Source organism: Artemia sp. Qi Xiang Cuo, chromosome 7 (genome assembly GCF_049724085.1).
Source record: "Artemia sp. Qi Xiang Cuo chromosome 7, ASM4972408v1, whole genome shotgun sequence".
Taxonomy (NCBI): Eukaryota; Metazoa; Arthropoda; class Branchiopoda; order Anostraca; family Artemiidae; genus Artemia; species Artemia sp. Qi Xiang Cuo.
In genome coordinates this window covers 9,712,323-9,731,797 of record NC_142800.1, presented here as the reverse complement: position 1 = coordinate 9,731,797, position 19,475 = coordinate 9,712,323, and the positions used below count along the sequence as shown (strand labels likewise).

Genomic DNA, 19,475 nt, shown 5'->3' with positions numbered 1-19,475 from the left:
AGTGGTGTCCCACAGGGGTCAGTTCTTGGTCCGATTCTTTTTTTACTGTATATTAATGATATGCCTAATTGTATCCCAAGTTGTTGTTTTAATGTTAGTGATATGGCCAAAAATCCCAGGAATGAGACGGTGTCATTATTTGCTGATGACACAGTTGCTGTTAGTACCGCGAAGACAGAAGAATTACTTCAAACATCGATAAAAGATGTTATTGAAAGGTTATATTCCTGGTTGAGGGTAAATAGATTAAAGATTAATCTGGGTAAGACTAATTTTGTTATTTTTTCCCGTTCACCAGATTTTTATCCATGGTTTCAGGATATTGTAACACAGTATTGAGCTTTAAAGTGGGTGTGTTCTTATAAATACCTGGGGGTTTATATTGATGATGTTTTATCATTCAAGCGCCATTTACATTATGTTTGTAAAACTGTGTCTCATAACCTGGGTATAATGAGAAAACTTAAGCATTTTTTTTTTCTCCTTTTGTTATGCGCCTTCTTTATTATTCCCTTATCCATCCATATATATTGTATTGTAGTAGCGTTTGGCTTGGAACATTTCCTTCTATTGCTCGACAAATACGAGTTCTACAAAACAACGCTGTTCGGCTGTTAGATGGCCTACAACCCCGGGATTCGGTACGAAACGTGTATGAGCGTGTAAAGATACTGCCAGCTTCCGGTTTACGGGAGTTGTATACACTTCTATTCATTTTTAGGATTCAGAGGGGCATAAACATCCCGTGTTTTGATAGCTTGGCTAATTTGAGATCTTCTGTCCATGATTATGATACTAGGTCATCAGCAGAGATTAATATTCCACTGGTAGTTTTGGCCCGATCGATGTTTTCTTTGCTTCACAGGGGGATCAGAAGTTGGAACTATCTTGATCAAAATATAAAAAATATAGGTGATATTTCTTCGTTTAAGATAGTAATTAAAGTGATGCTTTTTAATAAGTATGAATTTTAGTTTTTTTTTTTTTTTAATAATGATATTGGTAAATTTTTATGGCTCCTGGGGGTGATGATTATGAATATTATTGCAAATTTGATTATAATGTTAAGGTTTAAGGTTTGTGGTTCTGTTTGGGGACTGTGATATAGATAGGTTATTATTTTTTTCGTTTTTTTTTATTGTTTTGTTATGTTAGTGTATTTTTGCCACCCCCTTGGACAAGTTTTTACTTCTTGGGGTGGCCGCTAAACTTATGTTAAATTGTTTGTTTGTTTAGAATAAATCTCTCTCTCTCTAATGTTTTCAGTCAATGTGAGAAGGGGAGTATTTTTCATAATCTAGAAAAACAACAGAAAGTCAAAATTAAAAATTTAATTTTGAAATTTTGGAAATTTTAAGCTCTCGATGGCAAACTTGGGTGACAGGGATATATATTTTAGGAATTTTTTTCGTAGGAATGTTTATTTTTAAATACTTTTAGGAAACAACTCTCAAATAAAAAGAGCACTTAGAACGTTCAAATTTCACTTTTTTCGTTTTGAAATTAAAGGAATGAGAAAACACATGGCAAAATTACTTCTCAAAACAAGGCCCTTTTTTTAGACTTCTTAGTGCATGTGTTTATGTCTGAAATTATCCACTTGAGTGCTGACACCTGTAGCAAGTAGGCTCTCTCTTTGTTTGTTTCAGCATTTTGGTTTATTTTTACAACGTGACATGCAATTGTCACTTCATAGGTACACGCATAGTAAAATGGGAGTGGGTGGTTAAATTGTCGACCAATTTAAAATATTAAAAACAATAGCTACTTCACAATTTTTTACAGGGAAGGTGCTACTTCACAATTTCCCCAGGAAAGTGTCATTGTTACGAATCAAATTTTGCAACGTTCTGTATTTTGTATGTATTTCTTTCTTCTTAAAAAATGGTTAAGTACATACTCTTACCCTCCATTGTAGGCACATGAAATTTATTTATACACTTTGATAAAAAAATTTTTTATAAAAAACGACATAACCTTTCTTTTTTAAATTGTATCTTCTTTCTATTAATTTATTTACTACAATAAAGACAGATGAAAAGCCAGTGCGTCTAAGCTCCCCACCCCCTCTAGATTTATATTGTATCCATCACTTTTAAGTATCCAAATTTAAATCGATAAAGTCCATATTTTAACTTCCTTTTTAGATTAAATCGACGTACAATTATGCATTCATTGAATGGCTCCAAAAAATAAGGGTTAAGCGGCTTTCACACCATGTATCCACGATAAGTGGTTAAACTGCGTAAAGATAAGTATATCCTTTCACACGTAAAAAAAGCCTTTCACACTAGGCTAAGGTAAAATTCCATAGAACCGTCAGGGTCATCATCTAAAGTTATCACAATCATCATATGAAATCTATTCTGATATTAAAAATATAGAATGGAATGATGAACGTATGGCTATGCAGGGCGATCTCTTGCTATTATTATTTAATCAAAATTTATTGATTTATTAATAACAGTTAAGAAATGTAGTTCAGAAACTGGCATAGCTCTGCGCTGCTGTTTTGGCCTGAGGTGGACAAGGTCATATGAGAACCCACACTGGTGAAAAACTATATGAATCTGAAGTTTGCAAAAAGAAATTTTATCAGAACCCCGTCTCCCCAAATTACATCCTAGTATTATGTAGTTTTAGACTACAGGCAGCATATTTTTTACAAGTTCCCTTTGGTACTTTAAAAATTAACTATAAATTAACTATAATTTAAAAATTAAAAATTAACTATATTCCCCAATCTATTAATTGCTCATCAAGAAGTTTCTTTTTTTGCTAATAATGATAATAATCTATTCGTTCCCTCTGTATGTGAGAAGGGGAGTATTTCTCATAATTTAGAAAAACAACAGAAAGTCAAAATTAAAAATTTAATTTCGAAATTTTGGAATTTTAAGCTCTCGATGGTAAACTTTTCAATAAGTTAAAAGCTTTTCAATAAGTTTCACAATCTTTCTATTTCTATTTCTAAGTTTCACAAGAGAAATACACACTAGAGGAGTTTACTGCGGAAAAATAAAAAAAAATACTTCACAAAAAAAAGAAGGAAAATCAACAGGCATCTAAAACAGTAAGAGGATTCACTCGGCACCGATAGTAATAAATAAAACTGTGAAATCATATCTTAACACACAAACATAAAAAAAGAAAAAAAAGTCAGACACTGCCTTAACGGGAAATCAACATTTTATCAGAGTAGTTACAAAATCGGATCGAAAGCTTTTCATCTTTTCACAAGTTTCACGGCATACGGCCAAGAGACATAGGCGTTTCTAGTTCATCTTGGAATCTGGAGCAAATATTTGCAAAATCGAAAGAAAACGGAACAGATTCGTTGGCGTTCTGTCGCGAAGAAAATATCGCCAGACAGGAGTCAGAAAACGCATAGAACGGACGCACAAGGCAAGGCACAAAGAACGGATTGTAAAACCGACCTTTCTTTTGCCAAATTAACCCCTGACCTTAGCAAGTCATCCAAGTTTTTCTCAGTTTATGCTTCAGAGAACTAATTATGAGTATTCTTGTAGTTTTAAAAGATAAACATAAGGGAAGACCAAGATATCATAGCAAAAGGGAAGCACGGTACCGACCTGAGCAATACCATTACAAGATGGTTTGAGCCAAATCAGCTTTCAAAGGGGTCACAGATTCACATTTCGTTTAATCTAGCCGGACCAGCATCTACAGTAAATTATAACGCCCGAAAGTCGTCAGACATAAGGAGACAGGGCCAGATCTAGGAGGGGGGGGGGCTAGAGGGGGTAAGCACCCACGGCGGTATGCCCGGGGGGCGACAAAAGAAGAATAATTTGGGGTAAAAATTGCAATGTTTACAGTATTGATAGTGTGGCCGGGCCGGCAAAGTACACATATGCTCCATACACCCACCCCCTCCCCGCTGAGAAAACCTATTTCTCCCGTTCTGTATGGAGAATGTTTCAGCTTAGGAAAGGTGACGTTCCAAAACGTAGCACAAACTTGCGTAACGTGAAATTCAATGCACAGCCCGACTCTACTTGGAAACATCTACATTATGGACAAAATTTGCTCTGTAAAATTTTATAACGTAGTTTTAAGTTATGCTAGTGTGAAAGATTCTATAGCATAGTGTGAAAGCACCATTAATAACAAAAAATTAAGATAAATATCCCAGCCACTGGATACCAAATAAAGTCTAAGTTGAATAAACCATATGATTGGCAATTGGAACGCTAGAATCAATACCCGAAATAGAGCATTGATTCGCTTTGCTCAGAAATCTATTTATGAATTTAGTCTTCCCGGCTACTGAACCACTCATACTTAATCTCCATTACTTTTACAAGTAACAAGCGCATAACTACTAATCCGAATTAATCAATTTTTCAATGCTATAGCTTTAATGAGGTTAAAAAGAAAAGCCAATTTCATAATTCTCCGATAGAACGGATGCCAAATTCTCAAAGAAAGAAACTGATTTCACAAAAAGAAAAAAAAATTCCCATCACTTTTACTGACGACTTCCATACCAATTAAGCTATTTCGACAGCCATAAACATATCTGAAGAGCACTAGTGGGAGAATTTTTCCCCTGAGTGAATCATGCAAATAGTGGCAAAATAAACAAGATGTTTGGTGAATTTTTGATAAGCAAACTTGTTGAAACAAAACTACACATACCAATGGCCAAAAGGGGCCAATTTAGGAGGGGAGGCCGTCTCATCAAAGTCATCTGTACGTGCTTAGTTTAATTAACCTTTCATTTTTATTTTAATTGTGCAGCGTCCCTATTCATTAAAAATATACGGACATGGCGGCATTAGATTCATACACAACCTCTAAATAGAAAACCCTTCTAAAACAAAAGGGCTATTATCCCCATATTTACTATCCATTGCTGAACTTTTTTTGCACAGTAGGCTAAACCTCGGCACAGAGTAAAAAAACAAACTAGAACAATAGCTAAGAGATCAATACAGGGGGAGGAAGGAGTATTTCATGGACATTTCCACCCAGAGGAAATTTTTCTCGGTCGGTAAATATTTACATATTCACATAATTTAGCTAGGAAGAAAGTAAACACATTATTTAGTGCCTTTTTTCACGCTCTTTCCAAATTCAATAATCGCCTCTGGGGCAAATTTCATTTTGAACCCTTAAAGGAGCTTGAAACAGACCATAGTAACCAAAATTCTAAAAACGGGCTTCTAAAAAACAGTCTAGTGAGAAGATATTGCAATTTGCACCTGATTCAGAAATGGTAATTATTATTTTCACCAGTCTTAATAACAAAATTTTAGTCTGAAAGCATATTTGCAGTAATTTCATAAAGAACCTGAAAACTCTCAAAAGCCCTTTGATTGGTCAACAAAAATAGTAAAAAGATTTTTATCAATCACAAGGGCCGAAGGTCTCCAGTAAGCATTGATAGTTATAGTGATCGAACCCCTACATGATGGGGTGAAAAACTGTTGTATAGTGCACAAGGGAAAAACAAAATGTTTTTGTTAAATTTTTATAAGCAAAAAAATATTTGAGAGAGGAATGACCCATACTTTTCCTAAATGTAGTCCTATCTGTAACTAATTCTACATGGTATTTGGTAAGGAAAGTGAAAAGTCAGGAGTTTTTAAAGTAAAAAACGTAAGTAAACAAAAAAGTAATAAATAATTTAATTTTTAGTTAATATCCGCTATTGAGTAATCACCTAGACACAGCTAATCTCGCATAATTAAATTCGAGTCATACCTAACCTGAACTCCACCCAGTTAAAGCTGGACGAAACACGATACCATTTATGGCAATGACATTCGACCCTTTTCCAGCGGTTTTCAAACCCCATTTGGAAAAAAAGGTAAAATAAGGTGAAATAATAACTATCACATAAGCCGTGCTTAGCTAATTGACTAGAAACCCTTTTTATAATCATCCCCGGAAATTATTTATCACATCTCTAGCGGTAGGTACCCCCTGTTCTAAGGGATGCATCCCAGTTCAAGCTTTGCTCTACTCAAATCTCAGTTTATACTTCAGACTCGACACAACACATACATATATGGCGAGCTAAGCGTGCAGCATAAGAGCGTCAGTTTCACCACAATACGTTCACCGCAGCTAAAATATTCTTTATCACAACGATCACATCATAGCAAAGACGTTGCACCATATCGATTGACATTTTGACGCACGTGTCTCGCGCCATCTACTTTATTTTCTTAATAAGATGTGATAAGATTTTTTTTTACCAAACTTGTAAGCCAGAGTTATTTTATGACTAATATCAGAACATTTTTTTTACAATTTATTTTACAATTACAATTTTACAAATTAGTAAAAAATTGCATATTCCATTAAGAATCACTGCATTATCACATGTAAATGCAGCATCCCAAATTTTCGTAGAGAAACGTTCAGCGAGTCCACTACGTTCCTACGAAGATGAAAACAATGGTTTCAATGTTTTAAAAAAATGGATACTATCAAGCTTGTACGTCAACACGGAGTCTGAAAAGCCAGTAGGCTATGCATTTGACAAGAGTAAGAAAATCTAAAGGAATAAAATACATTCAGTGGACGTATTCGATACCCAATCGGTAATATAATCAGCAAACTCCTTTAGACAGAACATAATCTACTCAATTACTTAATCTTGAAGAGCCAATTCCATGCTTATCATTATTTCCCACAAATAATGAGCCTAATTATCCTTGAAAAAGCATAGTAACATCCCTTGGAAAAAAACGAGAAAACATTTCAGCTAAGAAAAAAGAACAATTACTTTCCCGCAAGGCCGTATCCAGTGGAGTGGGATTACCGATTTTGAAACCCTCTTGAAATTGATGATAGGTCAGTGACGTATTTTCGCAAGCCCATCACGTTAATCTTTATTTCTGGAGACAAATTGCACAGCCCTTTAAAAACCAGATTGGTTGGGAAACCAACGCCAAATTTTAAGCCACTAAAAAGAACCAAGAACTATGAGTCATACGATTTTGTACAAATAGTCCTTCTCAGGGCCGTATTCACGATTTTTCGTTCGAAAGCGAAGTACAAAAAGAGATTGTTGATTACTAAGGTTTCTGTGTGTAAAAATTTCGAGGGAGGAAGGATTAAAACCTTGCACCCCCCCCCCCCCATTCCTCTGTGTTTTAGTAAGAGCATTATCTAAGCTGTGAATCTCATTTGGCAATTTTTAAGCCAGTAAAAAAATTAAAAGTGATATTCCACCTGATTGATTCTTCTATGTGGAAATTCAAGCCAGTAAAAGAACAAAAAATTATGAGTCACGCGATTTTTTATAAATAGTCTCTCCGTTTCTCTGTATTTTTAGTAAGAACATTATATATTTAGAGTGCATTTAGAACAAGCCACTAAAACAGTCAAAAAAAACTTACGCATCGAATAATTTCTGGATAGGTAGGTTCAGTAATAACTCCTCTGGCAGTGGCAATATGGTCGACAAGTTCACTCAAGGCTACTCTCTTAATTTCCTTTCCCTTTAAATCAGCAACAGGGTCCAGAATGTCAAATCCCAAACAAAATTGGCGCAGCTTTCGAATAAACAGTTCTTCCTGTTCTTGTAGATTAGCATCTACTAAATAAATTACGATACAATAAATGAGCAGATAAAACAAATAATCTACTAAACAAAATAGATGTACAATCTTAAAAATAGACTTTAAAGCCGATGTTTTGTTATTAGATTAAATAAAACAAGCACGTTTTTTTTTAACTGAAAGCAAGGAACGACATTAAAACTTAAAACAAACAGAAATTATTACGTATATTTAAGGGGCTATCCCCTCCTCGTCGCCTCGCTCGTTACGCTAATTTTTTTTATTGTTTTGAAAAATAAAGTTGTGAGAAAGAGTATAACTTTAGCGTAAAGAGCGAAGCGTTGATGAGGGGACAGATCCTTTCATATACGGAATAATTTCTGTTCGTTTTAAGTTTTAATGTCACTCCTTACTTTCAGTTAAAAAAAACTTGTTTTTTTTTTATTTAATCTAATAACAAAAGACAAAAACGAAATCAAACCTTTTGAAGTGAACCCTACAAGAAGAGAAAAATTTGTTTTTGTTTTTTTCTGAGCACTGAGGACGGTTGACAAAATCCTCGTTTCTTCTCACTTATTTGTTTTGATTTTTCATTTATTATATCCTTTCTTTTCTTTGTTTCATACGTCAATATAAACAAGCTTCCAAAAGTTCTAAACCACGGAATGGACCTATGCCCCATCCCTCTCGAACGCGTCTTGATCTAAAAACTTCCGATTACTTGTTGCAGTTAACATTTTTTTTCTAAGTAACTGATTTGTCTCTTCAGTAGCACAGCAATGGAGGAGGGCGTTCTCGATTTCAGACCCTCCTCCAACTAAAATATAAACATATGCATAGATATGCAAACTTTAACCATGGAATGGCTACATCAATTCCTTTTATGCAAGCAAACATCTTTCATCCAAAATTGGTTGGACTCCAGCGAAAAAACTAATGAACAGAATTACAATTCACCTATATGCAGCTAAGATTCAAACAAGAAAGGGAAAGGAGTGGGCATAATAGATTTGTCTAATTCTTTGCACGTCAGACTTATTGAATTCAGCCTTTATGTATAACCAAATAGAACTTACACAAAAGATTTACCCAGAAAAATAAACTACATGTATTTTATGAACTCTATAGTCAAACTTAAAATATTTTTATACGCATTTTTTTCTCCCTCTATTCTTTACGCTCACATTAAATCAGATGTCTTATTTCAATTCAACAGCCCTTGTTTTTGAATTGATTCTAAAGAAATGGGACGAAAAAATCAAACTATAACGCAAAGAGCGGAGAGTTGAGGAGGGGGCATCCCGTCCTACATACAGAATAGTTTCTGTTTGTTTTAGGTTTTAATGTTGCTATTTACTTTTATTTTAAAAAACTTTAAATTACACTAAAGGGAATTAAAACTAAAGGGAATTAAAGTAGTAAACTGCGTTGTTTTTCCCAAAACGCAACCAAGGGATGTGTCAAAACTGAACGAAGGCAGTTGAAAATAGCAATGGAGCGGTAATTTTTTTCCAACTCGAATTAAAGAGACAATGGACCAAAATCATAAAAAATGTACTTATAGTAGTACTTACAGAAAATAAATCGACTCAACTCAGGAAAAAGTCAGCTGAATTTTTTTTTATAAATTATCTAAAAAATATAGTGAAAAAATTATATAAACAAAGAAAGAGGGTATTCCTTGCAACAGGCTGAATTGAACCTCAGTACTGGTTATTTCCAAGCGTGGCTTTATCCACTACACTGTCACAAGGTAATAGTATAGGAAATTCGCAAAATACATGCTATGGATAAAAGAGGTAAGTAGCTCGTCTCTGAGAGAAAAAAAATAAAAAAACAAATGACGCCCGTAGACTTCTGGCGTCATTAGTTTTTCCCTAAGAGTCGTTCCTAGGGTTGGTGATGCTCAGAGGAAAATTAATTACATTGCCCCCTTTCGTCTCAAATATAAGCGAAAAAAGCCGAATCGAAGTCAAAATATGATCACAGTGGGCAATCCCCCCAGCCACGGTACCTGGGGCAGCTCACCCTATCCCCCCCCCCCCTTAGAACGACTCTGCCAATAGTATTACACAACAAAATCGTAGCGCTAAATGTAGCCTATATAGCTGAATCATCTCGATATTTTTAATTTAAGCTTCCACGATTTTCGATATTTTGCTGAAAACTCGGTAATTCCTCAGTTTCCATAAATATTTATATACTTACTGTTCAGGGTTGTAGCTGTAGTGGCAACCTAGTAAGAAACGATCACGTCCCATAGTAAAAATACAATAGCCCATAACTCCTAAAAATAAGGTCAGATCGAAACAAAAAGCACACTATTAGAACCGCATTGTCCGAAACCCCTGTAAAAGAAAAATACAGTCCCTTGGCTTGAATAGCAAAGAAAATCCATTGACTTTAAAAAAAGGAAAGTGGCTGAGACCACAATATTTGCATCGACAGCATATTTTTTCCCTTTTCCTCCTCCCAAGATAGCTGGGCACTTGAAAATCATAGAAAGCTGTTTAACGGTTCATTTTAAAAGAAATTGCTGTATCTAGTACTTTTTGTAATTAAATACTTAAAATAAAATCACTGTTTGACAAAAAACTGTTTTTTTCATATACTAGATTACTATATGATGAATATCGTAATAATCGTAGGATATATGACGTCATGATACCTATAAGTTATATTTAAATAAGTCCTATTGGCGCCTTTCTGTCGTTGACTATGTCAGTGTAATAAATGTTACCTAGAAACGAATTTCGGGAATAAAAGGGCGCCATCAACCCACAGCCCCCCTATTATAGGCACAATAAAAAAACAATCCTAGGAACCAAGAGAGATTAGATTACCCCATCCCCCAAACAAAAAAAACAACAAACTATTCTTTATTTTTCTGAAGGTTCTTGGGGTTATGTGTAACTATAAAATGTCGAATCTAAATGGAACAATGGCATCACTCACGGTACCTACAAGTTACAGTTGAATAAGTCACATAGGCACTTTTCTGCCGTTGAGCATGTCAGTGAAATCAATGTTACCCAGAAAAGAATTTCGGGAATAAAAGGAACCCCATCACCCAACAGCCCCCTTGTCATGGGTGTAATCAAAAACTAATCCTGGAAATCAAAGGAGATTAGATTGCCCCTCCCCCTCCCAAAAAAAGAAAAGGAAAAGAAATATTCTTTATTTTTCTGAAGGCTCGTGGGGTCAAGAAAATTTGACATTAAGACGTGTTTTTTTTTTGAAGCTTCACGCACATTTACACATGGATACGCCGGTCCAAATTTACAACCGCTGATGCACAATTACAGACTACTGAACATAATTTTACCAAGCCTCAAATGAAACAACTTTGTTAAATAATGTTGTTAATTTAAATTTTAAAATAAAGTTGTATTTTGACTCGTTATTTTGTATGAACAACGTTCGTCTTTAGAAAGGAATTACCACCGAGCGGCATTGCTTCCTCTCAAGAGATGTTATTTCAAGGATGTTGAAATAGCACATTAAGCTTGATCACAAAAAAGGAAGCTCAACACAGGTTACAAGAAAGCTCATTATATCCAGTTTATAAAAAAGGAGGATCTGTAATATTTGTCCTAGTTTTAATTAATCCTAGAAATGTTATTTCAATGATGTTGAAATAGCACAGTAAGCTTAATCACAAAAAAAAATCTCAACACAGGTTACAAGAAAGCTCATTAGATGCAGTTTATCAAATAGAAGGATCTGTAATATTTCAAGAACGACGGAGGGTATTGAATTGAAACTTTCAAAACATATTGTGGGTGGATGTTGAAAAATGGATGAAGGACCAGCAGCCACCTCCTATGCTTTTTTAATTGCAATCCCTCCAAAATATTTGATTAGGATTTTGAAAGACATCTTGTTTAAAATAGTTAAAAGTTCAAACGACTATGACTATGGGAATGACATAACTCCCAAAGTTCATTTGACAGTCAGTCAGTAATTTAAGACAGACAAGCTATCTCAGAATCTTCACTCGATGGTTTTTTTGGCGCCCTTTGGGCCAAGTTTGTCGTTTTGTGCCACAAAATGGAAGAAAACGCCACTTTGCTGCTGCGCAATCTTTACACAAGAAATTTTAATTTCCTTTCTAATGAACCTTCTCCCGATATTCTACAACCATCGGTTCGATACAGTCACCCCAATGGAAAAAAAGAAGAAAATAATAAACAAAAATCCGTGATCATCCTTATCGAAAAAAAAATCCCAAACTCCACATATTTGTAAAAAGGGCTGAACCTCTACAACAGGATTCTTTGAAATTTTAAATTTTATTGTTAATTTTCATCAAGATGTTACCCCCTCGCCGTTAGGTACCCCCTTTTCAAAAATTGGGCAAATGTTCTCAGACTCGTAATTTCGAACTTAGTGAAATTTATATATTTGGAATTGCCATAAAAATCGAAATTAATTGGCGTATATATTGTTTCAAAACTCTATATTTTAGAATTTTGGTTAATATTAATACGAGTCGCTCCTTACTTACAGTTCGTTACTGCGAACTGTTTGAAAGAAAACATAAAAACTAGGCCTCTGATAAAACTTAATTTCGCTGATAGAAACTGAAGCGATGATAGCTTGCACTTAATTCAGTTATAATATAAAACTAAATTTTAAAATGTTATTGTAAGCACAAACAAAAACGTTTCTAACAAACTAGGTACAAACCTACCAACAACGAAAAAATTCTCATGCCTATAGAAGTTTGTCAATAAAACCGCGTTTGAGTATTCAAGTAAATTTCTCCATCATGCCTAATTAAGAAGTGTTTTATTAGTACTCTAAAACCATCCCTAATTGAAGTTATGACTTTTCTATTCCATAATAAGGTCGATCAAACGAAAAGACGTTTAGAGATTTTCATAATTTCATAGCAGAGGAAATGTTTGGTTTTCAAGCTTGTCACGTCAAGAGTTTTTGTCTTAGGAATTTAAATGAGAACAGAATCGGTAAAAATTAATATATTCAGATAAATAGTCTGGCTTCAATAAACATTTTTATTAAGCTTCGTCTGTCTCAGTCAAATATTCGAATCAATATGCCACCCACTTCCCGTGCTCAAACTGAGCTGGATTTTGGCAAACATTTCGAATTCCAATGCAACAAAAACGGTGGCTCGACGGACCTCTCCTCCCCCCGCCCTCATCCCAGATATTAGTATATAGTGTTCGTCATGTTGCACCTTATTTGAACTGGAATCACACAAGAACTTTCGATTTCTATGACTAGAGGACCAAAATAGGTCAATGGGCCTTCCAATATCCCCCTCCCCACCACCAGGTTTACAGCAAAAAGATAAGTGTTGCACCTTGTTTAAACTAGAATCATTCCTCCTATCCTTCACTGTCGACTTTTTAGGAGAAATGTAAATCATGCAGTCCCTTTTTGAATGGAATCGAGCAAGTTTTCAATTTGTGTGATTGGACGTAAAAAGTAGGTCCATACCTTCACCACCACCCCCTCCATGAATGAATTTTTCTCGAGGACCGACAGTAAAAAAAATATTGTATTTGATGATCTGAATAACAGTAGCACAGAAATACAGGAAAATTTAAGATTTTGAGGAGGATATACGGGACGAATGTTCGCAGCATAACACAACTGATTTTTTTTTCTTACGAAGCCTTCCTAAAATGCCACATCTACCTATCTTTGAACATGACAAGATTCACAGTTCCTAAAAATAATTCTCGACAAACTTAGGATCAATGTCATATGTGCACGCAAGAAAGATATAAGAATTCTCCACAAGATTAGTCCAAAGAACACCCATCAAAAAGAAGTAAAACGTTGGGGCCCCAAAATACACTACTCTCATGTTTTAAACCTCACCCCGAAAGGATACCTTACGATATCCCCTCAAAGGCACGAATGTCTGAATACTAAATATATTATTATATTCCACCGGCTTGGTCCATCTGTGAGCTTCCAAAGTCCTTCAAACCTGTAGTCTCTTGGGTTGATAACTCTCAATCCAACCTCCACTGCCTCTTCTCCCACTCCTTGTCAAGGTGGCATGTTAGGCACTGGATGGACGGAACACTGGCAGTCGAGACCTTCAATCAGTTCTAGTGGTTATCAGGGTTGCCAAATTGAACACTTTTCGTGTGAAATGTACTCTTTTTTTACCTCAGAGGTTATACGGAAAAGTGAAAATCACTCTTTTTAGGTGTCAGTTTTCATTTGCTTGAAACGTCAGTAGTTGGCAACTTCGTCAGAAGTACCTAAGGTACAGGTTGCCAACTTACACATTTCTCGTGAGAAATGACTCTTTTTTACTTCAGAGGGGATGCGCGCGCAAATTTTGACTTGCACTCTCTTTTAGCAAAAACCACTTTTTTTGGCCTTGATTTGCACTCTTTTTAGACGTCGGCGGTTGGCAACTCTGGTGGTTATGGCTCTTCTTGAGAAGTATTTGATGTGTCTTGTATTGAGATCTTAGCTTTGTCAGCTTCTTGGAGTTTCTCCTTGTGTACTGATGACTGGCGCTAAAGATGGCACAGTTTCCTTCTCGAAGTTGGTAAGTCAACATCATGTAACTATGGGTGTGTATATAGACTAGAGTAGTAGCTAAGTTATTTGAGGTGGTCTTCATACAACGTTGATTTTAGACCTGTCATGAAATTATTCGCTGATATCTCAATATTTTCGAAACCTGTGATATCCTCGCTAAGGCTCAAATCTGTGTATACCTATGATTAAATTTATTATCATATTTACCGAAAAAATTGTTGAACTTACAAGTTCTCCTAGTAATCGATATTGATTACAATAACATCATGGAAACCGAAACCGAGGGGCTAATAACTGACCGTCGCAGGTGTCCCTTCCTTCGTGCCTCCGGCCTGCCTCCGAGACACCCGGCCTCGTTGCTTCTTCAAAAATTAGGAATTTTTTTTAGATTTTACAGGGAATTCGCACCAGAAGCTGGCAACACTGATTCTCGCCGTTGTCTGAAATTATTCTGATGTAATTTTGCTGATATGGAGGGCCCAGATCAAGAGGAACCATATTTTAGGTAAGCCAAGCATAGGTATAGAGTTCCAGCCTGCTTAAATAATAGGCTATACCATGCTGTGTAAATATAGGCTAGGCCTAGAGGAAGGGTATCTAAATACAGGGTGATTCTGGTGCTCGAGAAAGCTTGGCAGAAAGTTGCAAATAATTATTTTGATGAGCTCCAGATAGAAACAAATTAATTCTAACAGTATATTATTCAGTCAATTAGTCAATTCGGTAAAGGTGCAGATTAGTTCCCCCAGACAAAAACCGATAAAAACAATTTATTTCTAACAGTATATTATTCAGTCAATTAGGCAATTCAGTACTGGTGCAGATTAGTTCCCCCATATAAAAACAACTTATGTATGACATTGAAATGTTCAGTATAAGCTTCAAGTCGTCAAAGGTTCATATGTGGCCCCCCAGATAAAAACCGATAAAAACAACTTCATACACTCAGGATAGTAATCATTATATTCTTCACTCCATCCATAGCGCCTAGTAGTTCCCCCGGATAAAAACAACATATATCTAACATTATATTGTTCATTAACTTGGGAAATTCTGTACAGGTTTATATTAGTTGACCAGAATAAAAAAAAATTCTTTCTAATAGTATATTATTCAGTCAATTAGGCTGTAAAGTTGCAAGATACTGTCCAGGAGAAGCAGAATTTAAACAACTTAATTTTTACTGTATATCCCAGTTCCTTTGGTAGGACCTCTGCACCCTACACTACAGGGGGAACTAATACCCTTTACCATAACCTATTTTTTACTGAATTTATTCAGTCCACTGGGCTGTAAAGTTGCAGAGATCCACTGCCCAGTAGAAGCAGGATATAAACAACTGACTTCTTACTGTCTATCCTTGTTCTATCGACCAGTATCTTGCAGCCTTACTGCAAGGGTAGCTGCAGTACCTTGCAGCACTGTCATCTTATTTAGAAATGGCCAAACTGGAAGGGGTTCTGATATCATATTTTGATCTTCCTTAGATTATTTGCCAAAAATTCGAGAATTGATACAAATTTAGCCGATCATTTATTAATGTTCGCTTATTCTAAATTTACACAATTTATTGATTAGTATCTTACTTATTATAGGTATCTCAGTTATCGGATTTGCTAGCGACGGATATTCAAGGTGCTTATATGCAATGAAGACGCGGTCGTCCATGAGCAAGTGAGATGGAACAGATTTTGGAGTTGCGTTGAATCCGCTTGACACAGAGTGTTCTCCTGACTTCCAGGACGTGGTCCATATTATGTGCAAGTTCAGAGCGTGCCTTGTTCGTCCCAGTGTTATGTTACAAATTGGACCTTATACTATATCCGTATCTGACGTTAAGAAAGCTGTCCAGGGACAGCCAAGGGACTCGCATTTCTTAAACCCCAGCGACCTAAACAGTGACGACATAATGAATTACGATGCATGTGTAAGACTCTCACATGAGAGGATTCAGTCTTTACTGAAACAGCGTGTTCCAGGAAGCGAAGGAACACAGTTTTATCTTTGGCTTATGGAAAGCGTACGGCGCGTTTTTAACGACGGCAAACTTTCTCCTCTTAAGAGGTTATCTTTACTTGGTCTTATTGTTTACTGCGTTCGACATTGGAGATCCTGGGTCCTAAAAAGTGGACATTATGCTTTGAACAAAAATTTTATTACCACAAACCTTTACCCTTGCCTAGAGATAAATATGCATTCCCTAGTGCTTCTCATTCGTCGATTCAAACGGCTTGGGCTAGAACGTCTTTTCAAACTCTCCGACATGAATAGCCAACCGTGTGAAGATTTTTTTAGGAAGATGCGGTCTCAAACCAGCACTTACAGTACTGTAATAAACTTTTCGTTCCTCCAACTTCTGCATCGAATTCGTCGATATGAAAGTATAACGTATTTTGAAGCTCAATATTCTAATGAACAGTTGTCCTTGCCCAAGGCCAAGCGAGTTAGATCCATTGGTGTTGTGTCTGTCAGTTCCGATTTTTCTTTGCCTGGGGACGATGAAATAAAGCTCGAACTTGGGCAACCACGTATTGAAAGCCAGCGAATAATAGAAGCCGTGGGATCCAACAATACTCTTCCGTTTTTCGGCCACAAAACACCGGGTGTCCGCTTTTTTTCGTGTGAGAATAGTGACTCAGACGATAAAACCGGAGTATATTTTGTTTCCGATGAATAGAACCTGGTGATCAGGGTTGACAATGACTTGACTTTGGAAGGGGATAATATCTTCGAAGTTTTGTCGGGGATTGCTCACCTCGTGAAACATAAAGTTGATAAAAATTGGATTAGTGAGCCTGTGACGAACATGAAGAATTCTAGGTTTTGTCTTGTCAAGACTTCTGACGGCTCCATAACACCAATAAAAAAATCCACGCCGTTGTGGCTTCTGAGGGAAAGCTCTGAGAAGCTGAGTAGTGACCGATTAAAACGGGTGATGGTCCAGGGCCGACGAGTAGGACTACGTGAGTCACCACAAACCAATGCAGAGGTCGGTGTAAAATCGGAATTGCGTATCGGTGAATGGTGCGTTTACAGACCTGTTGGCAGGGGAAAGAGAGTATTAGTTGGGCGGGTCATACAGTTTGGCTACTTGTCTGGGCGAAGATGCCACTCTGCTGACACTCAGAACATGGCGATGCCGTTTCCTGACGACATAGGAATTCTGTGCCAGTGGTTCCGGCTGAATGCTGATCTCACATTAACTGCCGCATCGGTAGACCAGGGTTACTGTGACTCCAGCCTGTATATCATGCATTCAGCAGAACCCGTTTCTATGGAAATCGGCACCAACATTGTCTTTGGCTTTGACTCAGACGTCTTCACAAAGCTGAATTCATTTATCCAGAAGAAAGGGTTCCACTTTTTTGATCTCTCGTCAGCATCACAATCATCATGTTAAAAATGGCACCTAAACCCAAAACTGACCTCAAGACCATAACCACCACCATCGCCATGTTCTGTGTGTCAACAGAAGGAATTTTGTTTAACATTTTTCAGAGGTAGTTGTTATTTTTTCCCTCCCCTCCTTCTCTCCACTCGGTGATATTTTAATACAGAAACATATAAATCTTACATCTTTATACATTATCATATCTCCTAAACTTCAAAAAAAAAAAATTATTATGTACCAGTTAATGTATTAGTGAACATGAAGGCAAACTACCATTTAAATTTTTTCTTGCGAAATATCTATCGCTCCCCCCGTTCCAGGGTGTCCTTCCCCCTCTAGGAGACGCTTTTCCGGTGGCATTTTTACTTCAATTTCCTAAAATTCATATCCTTCAGTTTTCACTAATACGAATTCGAATTTTAAAGGTGGTCTTCCAAAAGGCTTACTGTCACAACTTTAAAATTTTTTAACACAAAAAAACTATTTGCTCTCCCGTAGACTGGGTGTCCTCCGTCCACAAGAAACCCATTCTTGCGGTGGCACTTTTTTCCTTCTTTTTCTTTTTTTCGCTAAAACTTCGTTAAAAATTGATGTCACTGAACAGAATCTTAAACCATGTCTCCTACGGACGAGGAGGACACCCACGGCGGGGCTGGTCCTTCCAGCTTAAGTGCGTGTGCCCCTCGTCCCCCATTCGCTTGAGTTCTTGATAAAATTTTATGAGTCTCGAATACATTCCGAGATCTAGGGCAGCGGAAGCGATGAATACCATCGGAAAACTTGTTATGCTCAGTAGAAGACTTAGTAGTAGAAGACTTAGTGTTTATACTTGTGCTAACCGAGCTTACTTTGATTTACTGAAGCTCATTTGTCCAGTTTCTTAGGGTCATTTGAGCTGTGATTATCGAGATGATTACTGAAACGTACCAATAAATATCTAAGAAACTAGTTATTTTTTTTAGTTGGTTTTTAGTTATTTTTTTTTACTTTACTTAGCGCTTTTTACTACTAACTCGGTAGTAACAGTTTTTCTGACTGTTGCTTTACAGTTTTCTCTTCAAATACCCAAAGGCCTGGGTTTAATACCAAGAAAGTTGGATTCTAAGTACATTCGGGAAAAAGGGATCTGTGTTTCTTCCGGATTCTTTCGCGTCAAAGCAGCAGATTCCTTTTTTTTTTAGTACAATTAAGAATCCGAGATCCAAGGGTGCGTCTTGGCACAGCCACTAAACAGAAAAGCAGGTATGATAAAAGGGAAAGGGACGTTAGAAGACGTGATAAAAGGCAACTTTTACCGCTGGCCAAGCCACATTGAATAGGGCTGCGAAGCGTGACGTCAATTCTTGGGCGGGAAATTCAAATAACGATGAAACGTGGATGCGTAGACACGTTTTTTCGGAACTTTGGCGAATTTTATTGGCGTAAAATATTTGTCGTAGATCCTACTAATCCACCAGAACGTTTTCACGTCGAAATAATCCTAGGAATATTGACAATCAGTTGTTAGTTACAACTAGAAACCACGTTTAATGGTACTTTGAATTTCGCACCTTGCTTTTTACGTCATCACCGCGCAGCCCTATGTTGTATAACTTAAAAACCGTGTTCCGGAATTCTTTTGAAATTTCGGAATTTTTTTTTAAGAAAAATCGGAATTTTATTTTTGAGCTGGTGGCAACGCTGCATGTGTAATAGGAAAAAGTGACACAATCAGTGCCATCGTAGGGTTACCTAGTTTTTGCATGGATATCAACAACTTGCAGTCCTCCGTTCTTCTTCTTTAGGTACATATCAGTTGTTTTCAGTCTTGGGGGTTCTTTTCCTTGCCAAATAAAACACGTAAATGATTTTTTCCAAGTTTTAAAAGATCGCTTTTGAAGGTGCTGAAATATTCGACAGATACCGAATAACAGGCAAGCTGTATATATTTACATATTGTGCCCTTTGGAATATGCCTCCGGCGTGCCTCCGTGCCTCCAGGTGTCCCTCAAAATGCCCAGTTGTTACCCCTC

The 19,475-nt window shown here is 36.6% G+C and overlaps 1 protein-coding gene across 1 annotated transcript in view; it reads right to left on the bottom strand.

The window, feature by feature from the left end:
• LOC148949922 (serine/threonine-protein phosphatase 2A 56 kDa regulatory subunit epsilon isoform-like) overlaps window positions 1–19,475 on the bottom strand; it is a 122,630-nt gene that overhangs the window by 53,742 nt on the left and 49,413 nt on the right. The window contains exon 5 of the mRNA XM_089091690.1: window positions 7,377–7,573. Within this exon, the coding sequence (XP_088947816.1) occupies window positions 7,377–7,573 (197 nt within the window). The remainder of the gene's footprint in view (window positions 1–7,376; window positions 7,574–19,475) is intronic.